We start from the raw sequence: 18,475 nt of genomic DNA, 5'->3' as shown, positions 1-18,475 counted from the left end.
CTGGCCACAGGGGGAGCTGCCGCTTCACTGTCCACTTGTAACACCGAGTCCTTGATGGAGTACTCCCTCATTCTTCCGCATGCTGCTGGACATTTTTATGGTGTCGTAAATTAGTTAACTTAGCCTCCCCGCATAAAGCGGTACCTAAATTTCCTACTCGACAGATGCAACTTTCTTTCAGGTGGCTTAGGACAACAATGAGCTAGGCTATTTAATGGTTGGGCACTCAATCTGACCCGGGCTGGCTTTGAACTCATGATCTCTTGGTCAGTAGTGATTTACTCATATTGCAGCTGGCTACTAACCAGCTGCGCCACAGCCCGGCCCAGGATATCAGGAGAAAACACCCAAAGACACATGATATGGGAGCTGTCAAATTTACCTGGGTTCAATGGCTTCAGTGACATTGAGTAAGGGGTGTTCCTATGGGCAATCTGCTACCAAGCGATATTTCTCTCCCCAAATCCTGTTTCATGAGCCTGGCATAGTAATTTTTAATCATATTTAAGATCAGCTGCTTGGGTCTACTCTAGAGTAGCAGGATTAGAGAGGAAAGCCAAGTATGCCATTAGCTTTTTTTCCCCAAGGTTTTTTCTTTTAATAATGGAGTCGGTGGCGACTACACTAGCTCGTGGGATAAATCTGAATACGGATAATTTTGGTAAAACTGGCAAGAAAAGACAACATGTGAAGAGGAGTGAGAAACAGAAGGATGTTCTTTATAACGCTATGGGGCATAACACCATGGTAATATTGATATTGATATTATATTGATATTCTCCCACCCCTATGTGGAATAGAGTCCTTAAAGGGCAACAAAACCTTTATTTAAAACAATTGCAAAATTAGGTGCTCCAAAAACAAAAGATGGGTGACCCCAGCTAACAAACAAAGCTATGCCTCTTAGGAATCTTATATTCTCAACAATCAACCAATGCTGCATTAGTAAAAGGAGACAGCAAAGCAGTTACCTCATTTTCCCCAAACTCTCTTTGTTGTTGCTTTGTGAAATTGGCTCTTTCAAGGTGTTATTTCTTATCATTTTGAACACTTTTCAAATGTAGAAAATAGGGAATTCACAGAAATTTGGGACAGCTCACCTCGACTTCAAGGGTTATAATTCCCATCGGCCTGACACTAATTCATAGCTTCAAGTAATTGCAAAATCCCTGGGGCTGAATCAGCACATGAGGTACAGCAGGCTAAGGCCTTATATCCCAGGATCTGATCCCAGATTATCCCTTTATCCCAGATTATCTGGCAATGTAGATTCATTGGGCTTTAGCACAGCAGGTTACACTACCAGCTGCAGTAAATTTTGTCAGTCGAAGATTGACAGTTCGAAGCCCGGGTCAGATTAAGCTCCTGACCTTTAGCCCAGTTTCTGTCTACCTAACAGATTGAAAGCAAAATAGATAAATAGGTACCACTTAAATGCAGGGAAGTATTTAGGCACCCATAAGGAAATGCTAGAAAAAGGCCTCTAAGATGCCGAAGATGAGAAATGCCTATATATACCTCTATCTATGGGAACCCCGGTGGTGAAGTGTGTTAAAGCGCTGAGCTGCTGAACTTGCAAACCGAAAGGTCCCAGGTTCAAATCCCGGGAGCGGAATGAGTGCCCGCTGTTAGCCCCAGCTTCTGCCAACCTAGCAGTTCAAAAACATGCAAATGTGAGTAGATCAATAGGTACCGCTCCGGCGGGAAGGTAACGGTGCTCCATGTAGTCATGCCGGCCACATGACCTTGGAGGTGTCTATGGACAATGCCGGCTCTATGACTTAGAAATGGAGATGAGCTCCAACCCCCAGAGTTGGTCACGACTGGACTTAACGTCAGGGGAAATCTTTACCTTTACTACCTCTATCTATGTATAATTGTCTGTCTTGTCAGTGTATAAATGGCATTGAATTTTAGCCATATATGTATGTTCTATGATCCGTCCTGAGTCCCCTTCAGGGTGAGAAAGACTGATCATTGTATTATATAAATACTGTAAATAAATAAATGCAGTTTAAAGCAGATAATCTGGGATCAGATCCTGGGATATAGGCCAGTGTGATCCAGCCTTAGATTTCTTATCTCGGTAATTTACTGAATATTTTTCAATAATTCTGTGTATAGAACAAAGTTTGCATACATTGAATAATCAGAAAGCGATGGTGTTGCTATATCAGCCACCTGTGTGAGCAATTTTGGAGTTCGGATTTCTGGAAAAGGGATATTCAACCTTGAATACATATTACTGTTTAAAAGGAGGGGGGGTGAATTTGTTCCTGCCTTCAAGTCAATTGGTGACTTATGACAATCCCGCAAATTTCATAGGGTTTTCTTAGGCAAGGAATAGACAGAGGTGCTTCTAGTTCCTTCCTTTGAGTTGTAGCCGACAGCACCTGCTGTTCATTATAAGCAGTTTCCCATTAAAGTACGAAATAGCCGACCCTGCTTCATTTCAAAGACAGAATTGAGTGCCTTTAGGATATTTCAGTGGCTAAAAAAGAGCAGTCAGTTCTGAAATATTATGTTGAGCACCTAAAGTTACTTAATCGAATTGTGGTCCATTAGTAATGGTGTCTTGTAGGGATATAGCCAGAAAACATATACATCTGTATGAGAACAAAGCTGTATTGCTGAATTCTGTGTGTTTTGTATGTTAAGGACCTCATTTTCTCGGAAGCATCTACACTTCAGAATTAATGCAGTTCGACACAACTTTAACTGCCATGGCTCAATGCTCTGGAATCAAAGGAATAATGGTTTATAATAATGCTATGTAGTAATTACTATATTTATGAATTTAGCACCAAAATATCATGATTTATTGAAAACATCGACTACAAAAATGCGTTGGATAATCCAGAACGTTGGATAAGCGAGTGTTGGATAAGTGAGACTCTACTGTACCTACAAGGAGCTAAATTTGAAGAAAATGTTAAATAAGTAGGTAAGTTTGCCAGTTGGTCATAGTAAAAATAGGCTCCTCTGCCTTTCAGCAGCATATTGACATTTGGAATCAGTATGTGAGGCAGGAAAAGAAGCATCATCGCCTGTTAATGTTTACAGATTAACATGCTGTTAAAGACAGATGGCAGAGGGAAAAATCGCAATCTTAACAACCAGAATATTTACATACATTTAGCAGTAGAACAGGATTGCCATGCAAAATCCACTCCTATAGCAGCACATTGGGAAGAAATAATTCTTAGTCACTTTTCTCCAGTTGTGTTCATTTAGTGGTCCATTCCTTTTGAGACGGTATTAAAAAACTCCAAACATTTATGTGTAAAGATATATAGAGTCTAACTTATCCAACATTCTGTACTATCCAACGCAGCCTGCCTTTTAGTAGTGAGTGTTTTTGTAGTCAATGTTTTCAATACATTGCGATGTTTTGGTGCTAAATTTGTAAATACAGTAACGTTACCGTGTATCGAACTGCTTTTTCTGTCGTTTGTTGTAAAACATGATGCTTTGTTGCCTAATTTGTAAAATCATAATGTAATTTGATGTTTAATAGGCTTTTCCTTAATCCCTCCTTATTATCCAACATTTTCGCTTATCCAACATTCCGCCGGCCCATTTATGTTGGATAAGCAAGACTCTACTGTATATGCATTGAGTGCAGTCTGTATGTTTTTAGGGAATATTAGTCATTTCATGCTCTCCTTGTTAATCTATCACACGGAACCACATTTCTCCCTCCATATCGCCATACTTTTCATCCATTCTCTCCCTACGACCATATCATAAGAAGTAATGACCCATTTAATAATAATAATAATAATAATAATAATAATAATACTTGTTAAAGTGGAGGACAATAGGTAAAGAGGAAGATCCCAATCTAAGTGGATAGATTCAGGGTGTGGTGCATCTGCACTGTAGTATGAATGTGTTTTGGTACCGCTTTAATTGCCATTGCTTAGTGGTATGGAATCATGGGCTCTGTAGTTTGGTGAGGCATCCGTTCTCTTTGATAGGGAAGGCAAAAGACTTTGCAAAGCAACCTCCTGTGATTCCATTGCATTGGGCCATGGTAGTCAAAGTGGTGTCAAACTGCATTAATTCTACAGTGTAGATCAGGGGTCCCCAAACTAAGGCCTGGGGGCCAGATGCGGCCCTCCAAGGTCATTTACCTGGCCCCCGCCCTCAGTTTTATAATATAATATTTTTGTATTAGTTTTAATAATATAATATATTGTATATACATATAATATTGATAATAATATTATGTTATACAATATAATACTAATAATAATACCATATAATAATATTAATTAAATGTTATATATTACATAACATATAATAGTATAGTGATATAGTTCAATATAGAATTATATAATGCTAATATTGTGCTATGCTAATAATATAATATATTGTATGTACATATAGCTGCTCTGAGTCCCCTTCAGTGTGAGAAGGGTGGGATATAAATGTAGTAAATAAATGCAGTAAATAAATAATTAATTTTAGACTTAGGCTCGGCCAAAGTCTGAAATTACTTGAAGTCACACAACAACAACAATCCTAATTAACTTGACTATTTCATTGGCCAGTAGCAGGCCCACACTTTCCATTGAAATCCTGATAGGTTTATGTTGGTTAAAATTGTTTTCATTTTTAAATATTGTATTGTTCTTTCGTTGTTATTGTTGTTGTTTCACTACAAATAAGACATGTGCAGTATGCATAGGAATTTGTATTTTTTTTTCAAATGATAATTTGACCCCACAAAAGTCTGAAGGATTGTGGACCGGCCCTCTGCTTCAAAAGTTTGAGGACCCCGGGTGTAGATGCTCCTGCAATCAAAGAAGCCAAAGCCCTGACTTTGCCCAACCTGAGCAGGCCAGTTGAGAATGAGAACATTTCTCATTCAGAAGTCATTGACAAGAAAAGTAAATACTTTGCATTCCAGACTTGTTTACTGGGAGAATCCTTGTCCTCTGATGCTCCGAATCACTATGCAGATTGCAGGCGAAATCAGAGCAGAAAGGGAGGCCTGGGGGTTTGTAAGGTGGAGCCATAGTTAAACCTGGCGCCTCAGCTCTGAAAGACTTGGCCCCATCAAACCACTGCCTGGCTCTCTCTTAGATCCTAGAAACCCGGCTTGTCAGATTGAAAAGTCGATATGGCTCTTGTTCTTTTAATTGGCGTGTAAAAGAGGGATTTCCGCAGGTATTGCTTGTCACTCATCCAAGTCACAAGCAATAAATGTTGAAATGCCAACTTCTCCACAACCATTAAAAACACAGGCGCCATCTCCAATTTCCAATCTATGGAATGAATAGAGTGTTGGACTATGACTCTGGAGACCAGGGTTCGAATCCTCATTCAGCCACTGAAACTCACTGGGTGACCTTGGGCATTGCATAATATTCAGCAGAGGACACTTGAGGTCACCTAGTAGGTCCCTACAGAAAACCCACTGGGTGACCTCAGGCAAGTCAGAATATCTCAGCCTCAGAGAAAGGTAAATTTTGCAGAACTCTTGCCAAGAAAACCCCATGACAGGATTGCCTTAGAGTCACTATAACTTGGAAATGACTCGAAGGCACACAACGACATTATTATTTTTTCTTACAAGCTCCCAAATTAACAGTAGAATTATGCTAGTAAAACCACCATTGTCGAGTCATATTAAAGATCAAGGCCAAATCAAGGTGCTTTTGTGCCTAAAGTAAAGCAACAGATAGATACAGGCACGTACACCAATCAAGCTGCATATTATTTTGAATGAGTCTCCCTATTTTTACTCTTGAGGCGGAAAATCACACAAAGAGGCTGCTCCCCATTTCCTGGCATCAAACAATATTTGTGGGCTTGTGTATAAAATTTATGATTTTATTTGTTTCCTGCCTTTCTCCCAAGAAAGTAATAAGAACCACTTTATGTTGTATTAAAACATCTAATAAACCACATATAAACATAAAATTATACTTTTATATACAGCATTTAAGAGATGAAACCTCTGAGGATGCCTGCCATAGAAACATCAGGAGTAAATGCTTTTGGAACATGGCCATACAGCCCAGAAAACTCACAGCAACCCAAAAGAGTAACACTTTGTGTCCAAGCGGCATCATAATACAATCAAGAAAGCAAAAGTTGTTACTGTTCAGGAAGGACATATAAGTTAAAAGAGGCTGCAGCAGTTTGCTTTTGCCTGGGTCTACTGGGAAGGGCATGGTTTTTGCCTCCTCCATTCTACTACCTTCCAGCCGAGTTCAATGAAAACAAGTTATTTTTGCACTTTGCACTCAGTTTGCAGTCACTGAAGTAAGATGAAGATAAAGGACAAAAGTGTGTGGTAGAGAAAGATAAACCAGAGCATTTTAAAAGCAGCTAAAAAGGCGGTACAACAGAGAATTAAGTGAGAATGTTCCTGCCAAATTGGAAGAGTTCCAAGGTAGGTGCCTCAGTTGAAAATAGCTACTACACTTTAAAATACCAGTAGGTACATTAAAATCCTTTTGGATTTCCTCTCATCTTTTCAACTTGCTTTTAAAATGTCCCCGTTTCTCTCAATGCATCTACACTGTAGAATTAATGCAGTTTGACACCACTTTAACTGCCACAACTCAATGACATGGAATCACGGGAGTGATAGTTTTACAAGATCTTGAACCTTCTCTGCCAAAGAGCGCTGGTACTTTACCAAACTACTATTCCTAGGATTCTATAGCATTGAACCATGGCAGTTAAACTGGTGTCAAACTGCATTATTTCTACAGAGTAGATGCATCCTCTCTCATGCTCCCTCTTTGTCCGCCACTTATTTCAGTTCAAGATGAGTTCAAAATGGAGAAGGAGTTGATTCATGATACATCAGCCCTTCCCAGTAAACTTGGGCAAAATCAAACTGCTGCAAAATTTCCCAGCTTATGAGTTCTTTCTCAGTAACGACCACACTCAACTATCGCTTGGGCATTTTTCACCTGTAAAATGTCAGTGGCAGGTTACCTATGATTTGAAATGTTTTTAAATGGATCCAGTTTTGGGGAGCAGGATCCTCCATGGATATTTTACCCAAAAACTGAAGTTGTCCCATTTCTGAAGATATGCAAAATGTTTACCCTATCCTGAGGACTTATTTCACATCTGCCACTTTCCTTTCAGTTGGTACCTAAGTGGCATCAGTCGGAACAAAGCCAGCCTCCTTCTTCTCTCTCCTCCTAATCGTCATGGCTCCTTCCTCATTCGGGACAGCGAGAGCAACAAAGGGGAACATTCCCTCTCAGGTAACATCCATATTGCCTGGATTGTGATTTCAAGCAAGCTTAAGATACCAGAGAAATATGGGAGACATAGTTCTGTGTCAGAATTCTTCTTCAAACTCCTATCTTTATGGATTACAATTTCCAGAACTTTCAAGTCAGCTTTGCCACCTAAATATTTGGAAGAACATCTTTGGTATAGGAACAGTTTGATAGTGGAATAAACTGCCTCAAAGTGTGATGGATTCTCCTTCTTGGAAGATCTTTGATCCTCAAATGAATCCAAAGTCATGGCTGCGTCAGTCTGGATCGATATGAAAATAGATTTTGTGGCATATAAGTGTTCATAGGCTTAGGTTTACTTCTTCATGTGCATATAGACATAAATGCTTCTAGAAATAAAAAGAACGTAAATCACCAGGGACTATCTATGTGCCCATGTGCTCTACTATGCATACTATTCAGGTTACTTACTATAGAATTGTTACTTTTATAGAACCATAGACACAGAATTTGTCATTCTACAGATGAAAACAGGAAATGTTAATAGTCTTGTGCACAGATTTGGTTTGGTTTGTTCCCTTCGGCCAATCCAGCTTGTTTGGATGGCTGCAATAGTAAGGGCTCAGCCATCAGGTTTTTTGGTCCATAACAGGGCCACGTAGCAGCCAATCATCTAAATTTGAATACCAAAATGGATTGCCCTCCCGCTGAATTGCACAAGCCTAATGTTTAATACACTTGTAGTTACTGATTTTGTTTTCAAAGAAAGCAATGTATAATTTTTGCCATTTTCTTCTGGCTTCAAGAAGTCATCAAAAACTATTCATAATTCAGGGTTTATTCTGCACACAATTTGAATGTGGTTGTTTTGCTCAAAAATTGGAATTTTCTGTGCAAGAAACAGCAAATTTATTTACAAAAATACTTCTGTACAGAAATATTATTTTTTCGCACAGAAAAGTATGTTTTCTATGCAAATCAATGATATGCAAATTCTGTGCAGAAATATTTTTTTATTCATAAAAGTATGTTTTTATGCAAATTAGTGATATACAAATTTTGTGCAGAATAAATCTGGAACTGCAAAGATTCTCATAATATTTCCATTAGGATTTTTAACAGAAAAAATATTTTTGAACCAAAAGTATTCTCTGTAATAATACAATGAGCAGCATGATTTAACTGTCCTTTGCTTCGACGTGAGTTAAAACTCCACCTACTATAGGTTGTATTTATCTAGAGAAGAGCATGTTAATTTACTCCCCTTTACCAATTCACCTAAAAAATAAAAAATATACAGATTAGAGAAAACTTTCTGCCATGGCCAAGTGCTAGAAAATATGGGCTTTCCTTCTTGAATAGAGACAAATCGATATGATTTAACAGTGGTATCTATCTTCTTTTTTTGCATTAGAAAGGAGAGATAACAAGTGTTTTGAAATCACTCTAGAAGTATATGGCGTATCAGAGCAGATGTTGGTTTTGCAGAAGATCAGAAAAATAGTCCTTCTTTATGACTATCTCAAATATGGGACAAAGGTGTTAGAAGTGATTTTTGTGTGTGTGCAGTATTCTATTTCAAATTAAGAACATAAATCTGCAAGAACCAAGGGTTCAATATCTCTAAAAATTACAAAGTACATGTTGAAAAGTATAGGAATTTTTAAAATGAATTTAATTTAATTTTAAATTCTGATGACAGCATCTAAAAATATTTTAATAGACAGTACAGCTCCTTAATGGTAGCCTAGTGTTAGACCCGTCTTCTTCTAATTGCTAGCCATCAACACGAGGACTATTAGCTCACTTTGGGGAATATCTTTTCTGTCTCCTGGCTTAAGCATGGTGGAGCTGTGCCTGCTTCTTTTTCTTTTCCTCCAAGGACAGGGCAATGGCAGTTGGGATAGATGAAGGGCCTTTCATCTGCTTTTGGATCTAGGCATAGTAGAGCTGTACAGTAGAGTCTCACTTATCCAACATAAACGGGCCGGCCGTACGTTGGATAAGCGAATATGTTGGATAATAAGGAGAGATTGAGAAGCCTATTAAACATCAAATTAGGTTATGATTTTACAAATTAAGCACCAAAACATGTTATACAACAAATCTGACAGAAAAGGTAGTTCAATATGCAGTAATGCTATGTAGTAATTACTGTATTTATGAATTTAGCACCAAAATATCATGATGTATTGAAAACATTGACAACAAAAATGCGTTGGATAATCCAGGATAAGTGAGTGTTGGATAAGTGAGACTCTACTGTATTTACTTACGTTTTCTGTTTCTTAAAAGGTTGGTCTTGGCTCTAAATTGGTCTGGAGGGGTAAAGGATGTCATGTATAGGCATTGCACATCTGAAATTGGGTATTTCAAGGCAAGAAACAAACATAGATTCCCTCCCACCCAATTGTTTTTTATCCCTATGGGGCCCAAAACTAACATAGGAGTCTCATTTTGCCCAAACCACCTTTAGGTGAATAATTTTCAGACCAATCTGGCACAGACCATAAAAGACTAAAGATGTTCACTTCTGCTAGAGCAAACAGTGACACAAAATGGATATACTTTCTCTGCACTTTTTTTTCTCCTTCTCTTTGTTGGTTTGGCATGCCATCAGCTTAGAACCATCCTAAAGACAAGTCATCTTGAATTACGAGGCCATGTGAAAATCCACCTCCAGATTGTGTGATGAGCTCATTCCAGCGGGTTTTTAGTCAATGATATCTTACACGATATAAATGTTCATTACTAGGCTACGCATTCATTCCCTCTCTCACATGTAATTATGCTCAATATTGCAATAAACACTGGTATCCTTCCCACACTGCTCATATGGAGCAAGGGATGAACCAGCCTGGAGCTAAGCGATAATTAGGCACCATCAGCAGTGGCTGGCAACCTTCAGCCCTTAGACCAGACATAGTCGTTTGGCCACCCCATGATCACGACTGGATCTCCAGCAAATTGCCTACTATTGACTCACATCAATTGACTCCACACTATTGACTCATGTCGATGGCAATCTCAGTAACTGAACAAACAAGGAACTTCTACTCCCCCCCCCCCCCCCACCTCCAATGTCTTGCTCATGCACACTTGTGTCAAAGCCCATCTTTGGGGATAGATCCTTCAGGTTTTTTCATGTGAGCAAGTCATACCTGGTTATGTGATAGGTTGCGTATTCTTCAGACATATCTTGTTGTGTTCCTTCAAGTCATTTTTGACCTACAGCCATCCTAAGGCAAACTTTCTTTTGGTAAGTTTTGTTCAGAAAAGGCGCTCTCTGAAGTTGGGAGAGTGTGATTTGCCCAAAGTCATCCCATGAGTTTCATAGCTCAATGGGGACTCAGACTCTAGTCTCCAGAGTCATAATCTAATGTTCAAACTACTATACCATGCTGGTTCCTCAGGCATATATGCCCTTCAGGGTTTGTGGTTTCTTCTTCCAAGGCAATCATGGGGAGTGCATGGAACAGCATCAACCACTGCTTTAAAAAACGTGACACATGTCACGTTTTTTTATTGGTTGAACTTCCCAGGGAAAGGTAAAGAGCAGTTCCATCTCCTGCCTGTGGCATCCACCTTACTCTACTTAACAGTTGGATCAATCCTATTGCTTTCCAGAGCCCCATGGTCATTTGAGAAGCCAAGAAAGTTTGAGTGTTGGACAAGGACCCAGAAGGACAGGTTTTGAATCAATGGAAACTCACTGAGGGACCTTGGGCAAGTCATATTTTCTCACCTTTAGAGGAAGATGATGGAAGGTCTCCTCTGAATACATTTCGAAAACTCTAGGATAGGGTTGAGTTGGGTCAATATGAGTTGAAGTCAACATGAAGGCACATAAAAGCAAAAACAATGGTCCCTTGTTCCTCATAAATTCCCAGCAAGGACTGGCTTATCATCCAGTAGTGTCTCCTGGACTCCCCAGTGTCCCCTAAGTTACCCTTAAATTCTGGTATATAGTGAGAAATTGTGACCTATTGCCACTGTAAGATTAAACCATGAACATGGAGGAAATGGAATTGGAGATAGGTAGGGCAACATGTCTGCTTTGGTTCACAAAATGCCTAGAGTTGGCCTGAGAATTGAGATGGAACTTGATGGAACCTTTCTGAAAAACTCAAACCCTGTAGGATACCAGATTTCTTTCTTCTGGTACAAGATAAACTGGAATCTCTTCTGTAGAGTTTCACTAACACTGGTATGGATCAGAAGACTTGCAAGTGATACATGACATTATTGGCATTGTTTTTCATGGTTCCCACCATGAAAAAAATCATCCCTTTCCACATTTGTTGAAAATTAGGGTTGCCAGGACACAACTGTCCCAAGCCTTGATGTTTCCAACCCCAAACCTGAGATTAGGAATGGTCTCTGGTGATGCCATTCAGTGCCAGCCACACTTGCTATCATTTGTGTGTGAATGACCAAACTGTCATTCGCACACATGCAGAGAGAGAGAGAGAGAGAGAGAGAGAGAGAGAGAGAGAGAGAGAGAGAGAGAGAGAGAGAGAGAGAGAGAGAGAGAATGAGAATGTATTTTCCTATTTAGGAATCAATACAAAAGTCTTAGCTAAAGGAGCTCCTCTCAAGTCAAAATGAAATGCCGAGATTATTCCTTCTGACCGATTTTGGGAGATGAAATATTTCACCCAGAGTGAAATTACACTGTAGGATTAATGCACTTTGTCACCACTTTAACCGCTATGGCTCAAAGCAATGGAAACCTGGAGTTGCAGTTTGGTGTGGTACCAGCACTATTTGACAGAGAAAGCTAAAGACCTACAACTCCCATGAGTCCATAACATTGAGCCATTAAAGTCATGTCAAATTGCATTAATTCTACAGTGCAGACGCACCCCTAGTCCACTTGCTTTGAGACAAAGGATGAATGCAGAGCAGAATAGAACATGAGTCCTGTTGCCCAATATGAGCCCCGTATCCATGGAAGGTTTGCTCCCAGACAACCCTATTGAAATAAAGGATTTCCCACCTATAGAGTCATGCTGGAGGACCTAGAAAACGCATAGATTGAATACATTTTGTCAAACTTGGGAATTCAAGCCCTTATCTCCCACCTGGAAATGAGCCACAAAAATGGAGTTTCATTCTATCACAGATGTGAACCATATGGATGCGCGTTTAAAAAAATAGCTTCTTAGTAAAGGAACTGGAGCCGTGGTGGCGCAATGAGTTAAACCTTTGTGCCGGCTGAACTGCTCACCTGAAGGTCGGGTTGCTGATCTGAAGGTTGGTGGTTTGAATCTGTGAGATGGGGTGAGCTCCCGTCTGTCAGCTCTAGCTTGCGGGGACATGAGAAAAGCTTCCCAGTGGGATGGTAACACATCTGGGCATCCCCTGGCAACATCTCTGTAGACAGCCAATTCTCTCACACCAGAAGCAACTTGCAGTATGTTCTCAAGTTGCTTCTGACACAATTTTAAAAAAGTAAAAGAGCTAGGATACATGAGGATGGAGCATGGGTGTTGACAGATATTTTGTTATTCTCTCCTGTCCTTTGGTTTCAGTTCGGAATCATTCCAAAGTGCGGCACTTCAGGATCTACAAGGACCCCGGAGGAGGATTTTACTTAGAAAAGGGGCACACGTTTCCCACTCTGGCACAGCTCCTTTCCTATTACACAGTCAACTGGAAGGTCATACAGAGCCCTCTGCTTCAGCCCTGCACCCAAAAGGTTAGTATTTGAAATCTGTGACCCTTGGGCATTTTGTGGTCCAGATTTTAAAATCAAGAACCACTCAAAATGCACAATGTCCTATGAATCTTGAAGCTTTGAAGCCATATTTGAGAAGGTATAGCTGAAAAGGGTCTTTGGGCCCCTGTTTCTCCCCCCGCCGTACTCACACATTTCAAAGATTTTAATTCATTTTCATACTGCCCTGGTTTTGTGGGGACAGTCCTGATAAATCTTATGCTGTCCCACTCTTTCAGCTGCTTTTAAAATGTCCTAGTTCCTCAATCCTCCTCCCATTTCCCCTCTTTGTCCTCAGCTTGGTTCATTTGTTTCAAACAGAGCAAAATACAAAAGTAGTTTGTACACAAAACTCAACAGGAAGGAGAGGGGAGAAGTTTTGCTTAAGCTTGCTCAGGCTTAAGTAAACTGCTCTCCTAACTTGTCTATTCCTCCTCTTTAATAACTTTTAGGCATAATGTGGTTTTGACTGGATGTACGTATCTCAGTTTTCATCTATGACATGTTGGAAGATATGCAATTTTAACATGGACAAAAACAAAGGAAAAGAGAAACACACCGAATTTCTAATTTCAACAAAACTATGACCCAGTGCTCCATGCAGTCATGCCGGCCACATGACCTTGGAGGTGTCTACGGACAACACTGGCTCTTTGGCTTAGAAATGGAGATGAGCACCAATCCTCAGAGTCAGACATGACTGGACTTAATGTCAGGGGAAACCTTTACCTTTACCTATGATCCAGCAGGAAAAAGTGTTTTCCATTTCCAAATGATGGAAAGGTTATTTAATTGGACCACAACTTACATAGTGTCTTAGTCAGCCTGAACAGAATATTAGTCTGCCCCCTCTCCAAAACAAACAAACAACAAAAGTAGGAAGCAGCTAAGCTTTGAAGCTGCTGTGCTATTCAATGCTAATCAAGCTGGCCAATTGCAACATTCACACTTGCCTCCAAACAGACAAGAGTTCTTTCTCCCACCCTGGACATTATTCCACAGATATATAAACCCTACCTTCCCCGTTTCCAACAGACTTCACAACCTCTGAGGATGCCTGCCATAGATGTGGGTGAAACATCAGGAGAGAATGCTTCTGGAACATGGCCATACAACCCAGAAAATTCACAGCAACCCAACAAAAGTAATGTCTTCCTTGTTCCTCCCCATCACTAGGTTTGCAATTGTGCAACCCTTCAGATGTTGTATTGCAATGTCCATCATGGTAGCAAAGAAATGTGATGAAAGTTGTAGTCCAACAACATTGGAAGGACCACATCACTCCTATCTCCACCTTAAAATTAAAATTATCTGAGCCTTATTGGGAATGGCTAAAAAAAGAACACCGACACCCTGCTTTCGTTCCCATTCACCCACACAGTCTCCCTGCTGGAGATGGGGCTCCACCCAGCCAGCTGTGAACACTGTCATCCTTTTCTGGTCCCTGGCCAAGCCTCACCTAGAAACCTGTTTATCTCTCTTGTTTATTTTCACCCACCCAATTACCCCTGCTCAAACAAGACAAAATATTTTTCTTTCTTTCTGCATTTGGTTCTGATCCAGCTAGGAAAAACAACAACAAGAGCTAAAGCTCGTTCCTCAGTTGCAGTTCAAATTCCTGATCATGTTGACAATTGTAAGCAACCTCTTAGAATTAAAAACCATTTGAAGACTGCAGTGTATTCCTATGCAAAAATAAGAAATCATAGATTGTTACATGTCTAACTTATGTATAAGGGTACATCTATATAGAAGCACTAGCTGTGCCCGGCCACGCATTGCTGTGGCGAAGTATGGTGGAATGAGAAATAAAGTATTGAGGAATTGGTGGTAGTTAAGGTAAAGGGTAAAGGTTTTCCCCTGACATTAAGTCCATTATAAATGGGTTATGTAGTTGTGTGGAAGGGCCTTGTGTCTACACTGTCATATAAACCAGTTAAAATCAGATAATTTGTATTTTATAGGCAGTGTGGAAGAGGCCTAAGTGAGGCCTAACTCTGCCTGTCCCCTGGGCTGAGTGGGTTGCTAGGAGACCAAGTTGGCGGAGCTTAGCCTTCTAACTGGCAGCAATTGGATAAAAACAATTATTCCTCTCCCTCTAATTAGGACTTTATTTTTCTTTTCTTTTTGTTGTATGAACGTAGAGGAATGGATGAGGGGTTGTGCTGCCAAGTTTAGTGTTTCTGGGATGTGTAGTTTTGTTGTTTTGTCCTAGGCCGAAATTTCATTACCCTTTTATATATATAGATTAAGGCACTTTAACACTACCCTAACTTCCATGGCTCAATGTTATGGAATCCTAGGAGCTGTAATTTGGTGAAGCCTAGACCTTGTAAAACAACAGCTCACATGATTCCATAGGATTGAGCCATGGAAGTTAGGGCAGTGTCAAAGTGCATTAACTCTACAATATAGATGCAACTTTAAACATAGGTTAGGTACACCCTAATTGGTGAGAATGGGCGTGAAATTTTTTTCACTACAAATTGTTTTTATTAAAAATGCTTATGCATGCACTTACCAGTTTGTAAAAATACCTTTTCTTTGCTTTTGGAATACCCCTTCCAGAGATTTCAGAATTGTAATCCAAAAAGTCCAGAATGTAATGCTGGTAATGTAATGCTGGTAAGTCCAGAATGTAATGCTGATTCGACTGCAGTAGTACATATGAAAAAGAACTTGGAGTCCTCGTGGACAACAAGTTAAACATGAGCCAACAATATGATATGGTGGCAAAAAAAGCCAATGGGATTTTGACCAGCATAAATAGGAGTATAGAATCTAGATCCAGGGAAGTCATGCTATCCTTCTATTCTGCCTTGGTCAGACCACACCTGGAATCACACTGTGTCCAGTTCTGGGCACCGCAATTGAAGGGAGATGTTGACAAGCTGGAATTTGTCCAAAGGAGGGTGACTAAAAGGATCAAGGGTCTGGAGAACAAGCCCTATGAGGAGCGGATTAAAGAACTGGGCATGTTTAGTCTGCAGAAGAGAAAGCTGAGAGGAGCTATGATGGCCATGTATGTGAGAAGAAGTCAGAGGGCGAAGGGACCGAGCTTGTTTTCTGCTGCCCTGGAGACTAGGACACAGACCAACGGCACCAAACCACAGGAAAGGAGATTCCACCTGAACATTAGCAAGAACTTCCTAACTTTGAGAGAGCTGTTCAGCAGTGGAACTCTTTGCCCCAGAGTGTGGTGGAGGCTCCTTCTTTGGAGGCTTTTAAGCAGAGGATGGATGGCCATCTGTCGAGGGTGCTTTGAATGTTATTTTCCTGCTTCTTGGCAGGGGGTTGGACTGGATGGCCCATAAGGTCTCTTCCAATTCTATGATTCTATGAGGTTTGCATATAAATACAAATCGGACTACTAGTAATGCAAAAAGCACATACTTTAGCTTACCGTTTAGTAATTGATTCAGTGTTTTTACTCTCTTTTGAACAAGATTTAGTCACTGTTGAATGTTTTTATGTTGAATGTTTTTATATTGTGGAATGATATTTTAAATTGTAAGTCACTCGGAGCACTCTGGTGGAGAACGACTAATTAAGAAATAAAGTGAAGTGAAGTGAAGAAGATTTAGCCTTCATTATCCCTTCCAGAATTTTTATTTCTCAAGAAATCTGATGTGAGAAATGTGCAGTTTTTCACCCTCTAATGTGCTAGGGTCTAGTGCCATATCTGTGCCCATTGGCTTCAAATGACTTTTCCACCTGGAACCTTGCCGTAGACCAAAGATTCACAAATCCACATCAGTCTATGGCCCACCAATTTGAATAGCTGTGAACTATAATGTCAAACAGTTCAAAAGAAAAATTATTGCCTTCCTCCACCATCCCCTCCAGTTTTATTCCACCTATTATATTCCAAGGTCAATAGGAATGGGACCTTGGAATATAAAACTCCAACCATCCTAGTTTGGTCCCAATTAATCCTCCTCTTCCTGTTCCCTCCTTGCCATCATCCACGATAGACTTGTGGGTCCCATATGGACTGCCTAGAGTACACTGTGCTAGTCTTATGGCTAAAGGTGCATCTACACTACATAGTTATTGCATTTTCACTGCCATGGCTCAATGCAATGGAATCATGGGAGTTGCGGTTGTATAAGTTCTTTAGCCTTCTCTACCTAAGAGTGCTGGTGCTTCACCAAACTACATATCCCAGGATTCCATAATTTTGAGCCAAGACTAACAGTGCTGTCATACTGCACTAATTCTGTAGCTGAACCCTTAGAATAGGTGGGGGATGTTTTCCGATGGCCACATTACGAATGTCAACTGAATACCAATTGGAATTCAGTTGCAATGTTATGTTATAACAATCCACTACACTGGCCTAGAGCACTTTGTTGTGTGGATGTGCCACAGTGGTGGGAGCAGGAAGAGAAATCCATTGGTGTCAGGAGAAAAAAGTGGCTTTAATTTTTTTTTTTTAGGAAGCACAATGCCATCCTTCTTAGTAAACTCATGCAAAAACAAATACTTGCAGCCTATTCTAGCATGTGGATGCCCCGGTGGCGAAGTGTGTTAAAGCACTGAGCTGCTGAACTGGCAGACCGAAAGGTCCCAGGTTCAAATCCCGGGAGCGGAATGAGCGCCCGCTGTTAGCCCCAGCTCCTGCCAACCTAGCAGTTCGAAAACATGCCAACGTGAGTAGATCAATAGGTACCACTTCGGCGGGAAGGTAATGGCGTTCCATGCAGTCATGCCGGCCACATGACCTTGGAGGTGTCTACGGACAACGCCGGCTCTTCGGCTTAGAACTGGAGATGAGCACCAACCCCCAGTGGACTTAACATCAGGGGAAACTTTTACCTTTACCTTTTATTCTAGCGTGTGTGTTCTTCCCAACTGATAACTTTTGCCATTTTGACCACACTCTGGACTTGCTTGGCCCTACATCTCCCTGTTTTCACCTTGAACTCCTGAAAGGTGTGCCCTATTCTAGTTTCACTTCTGGTGTCATATCGACAGGTGTATTCCTGCTGACAGATTGATCTACCTGTCCGTCTCCTTGTTCAGGTCTGCCTTGTGACTTTTATAGTATGTGTGTCTGTCTTTTTACAGCGGACTCCAGAGACAGACCAATGGGAGCGGCCTCGTTCTGAATTCCAGCTCTGGCGGAAGATGGGAGAAGGATGCTTTGGAGAGGTGTGGGAAGGAATGTGGAAGAACACAGTGCCAGTGGCCATCAAAATCATGAAGCAAGGTTGGTGGGGAGCACCATCGGTTGTTCTTTGGTGACATTCTTTTCCCATTCAGCCTCTGGCTTTCCTATTTCTTAACAGGTGACTCAAATCCTCCACCCAAATTGTGCTCTTCAAGTTAAGTGAGAAGGGTCTCGTTGAATCAGGCCAATGTGACGTAATGGTTAGAGACTTGGATTTAGCAAATACAAATTGGTTCTATATTTTGTTCAAAGACTGCCATTTGGAGGTCTGAACTGGGGTGCCCAGGAAGGATGAGATGCTCTACAACTGTTCTTTGCACACAATAAGATCCCCATAGCTGCAAGGGATTAGCTTCCAGACAGACC

General features: G+C 40.6%; 1 protein-coding gene across 2 annotated transcripts in view; it reads left to right on the top strand.

The window, feature by feature from the left end:
• srms (src-related kinase lacking C-terminal regulatory tyrosine and N-terminal myristylation sites) overlaps positions 1-18,475 on the top strand; it is a 45,792-nt gene that overhangs the window by 11,487 nt on the left and 15,830 nt on the right. The window contains exons 2-5 of one of the 2 annotated variants that reach the window (XM_016993477.2): positions 7,117-7,238; positions 12,752-12,918; positions 15,505-15,561; positions 18,007-18,148. In XM_016993477.2, coding sequence (XP_016848966.2) covers positions 7,117-7,238; positions 12,752-12,918; positions 15,505-15,561; positions 18,007-18,148 — 488 coding nt within the window. The remainder of the gene's footprint in view (positions 1-7,116; positions 7,239-12,751; positions 12,919-15,504; positions 15,562-18,006; positions 18,149-18,475) is intronic. The other variant, XM_003220711.4, reaches the window with a different exon arrangement.

The sequence above is a fragment of the Anolis carolinensis genome, chromosome 4 (genome assembly GCF_035594765.1).
Source record: "Anolis carolinensis isolate JA03-04 chromosome 4, rAnoCar3.1.pri, whole genome shotgun sequence".
NCBI lineage: Eukaryota > Metazoa > Chordata > Lepidosauria > Squamata > Dactyloidae > Anolis > Anolis carolinensis.
Note: the sequence above shows the minus strand (reverse complement) of the source record. Positions and strands in the feature narration are given on the sequence as shown.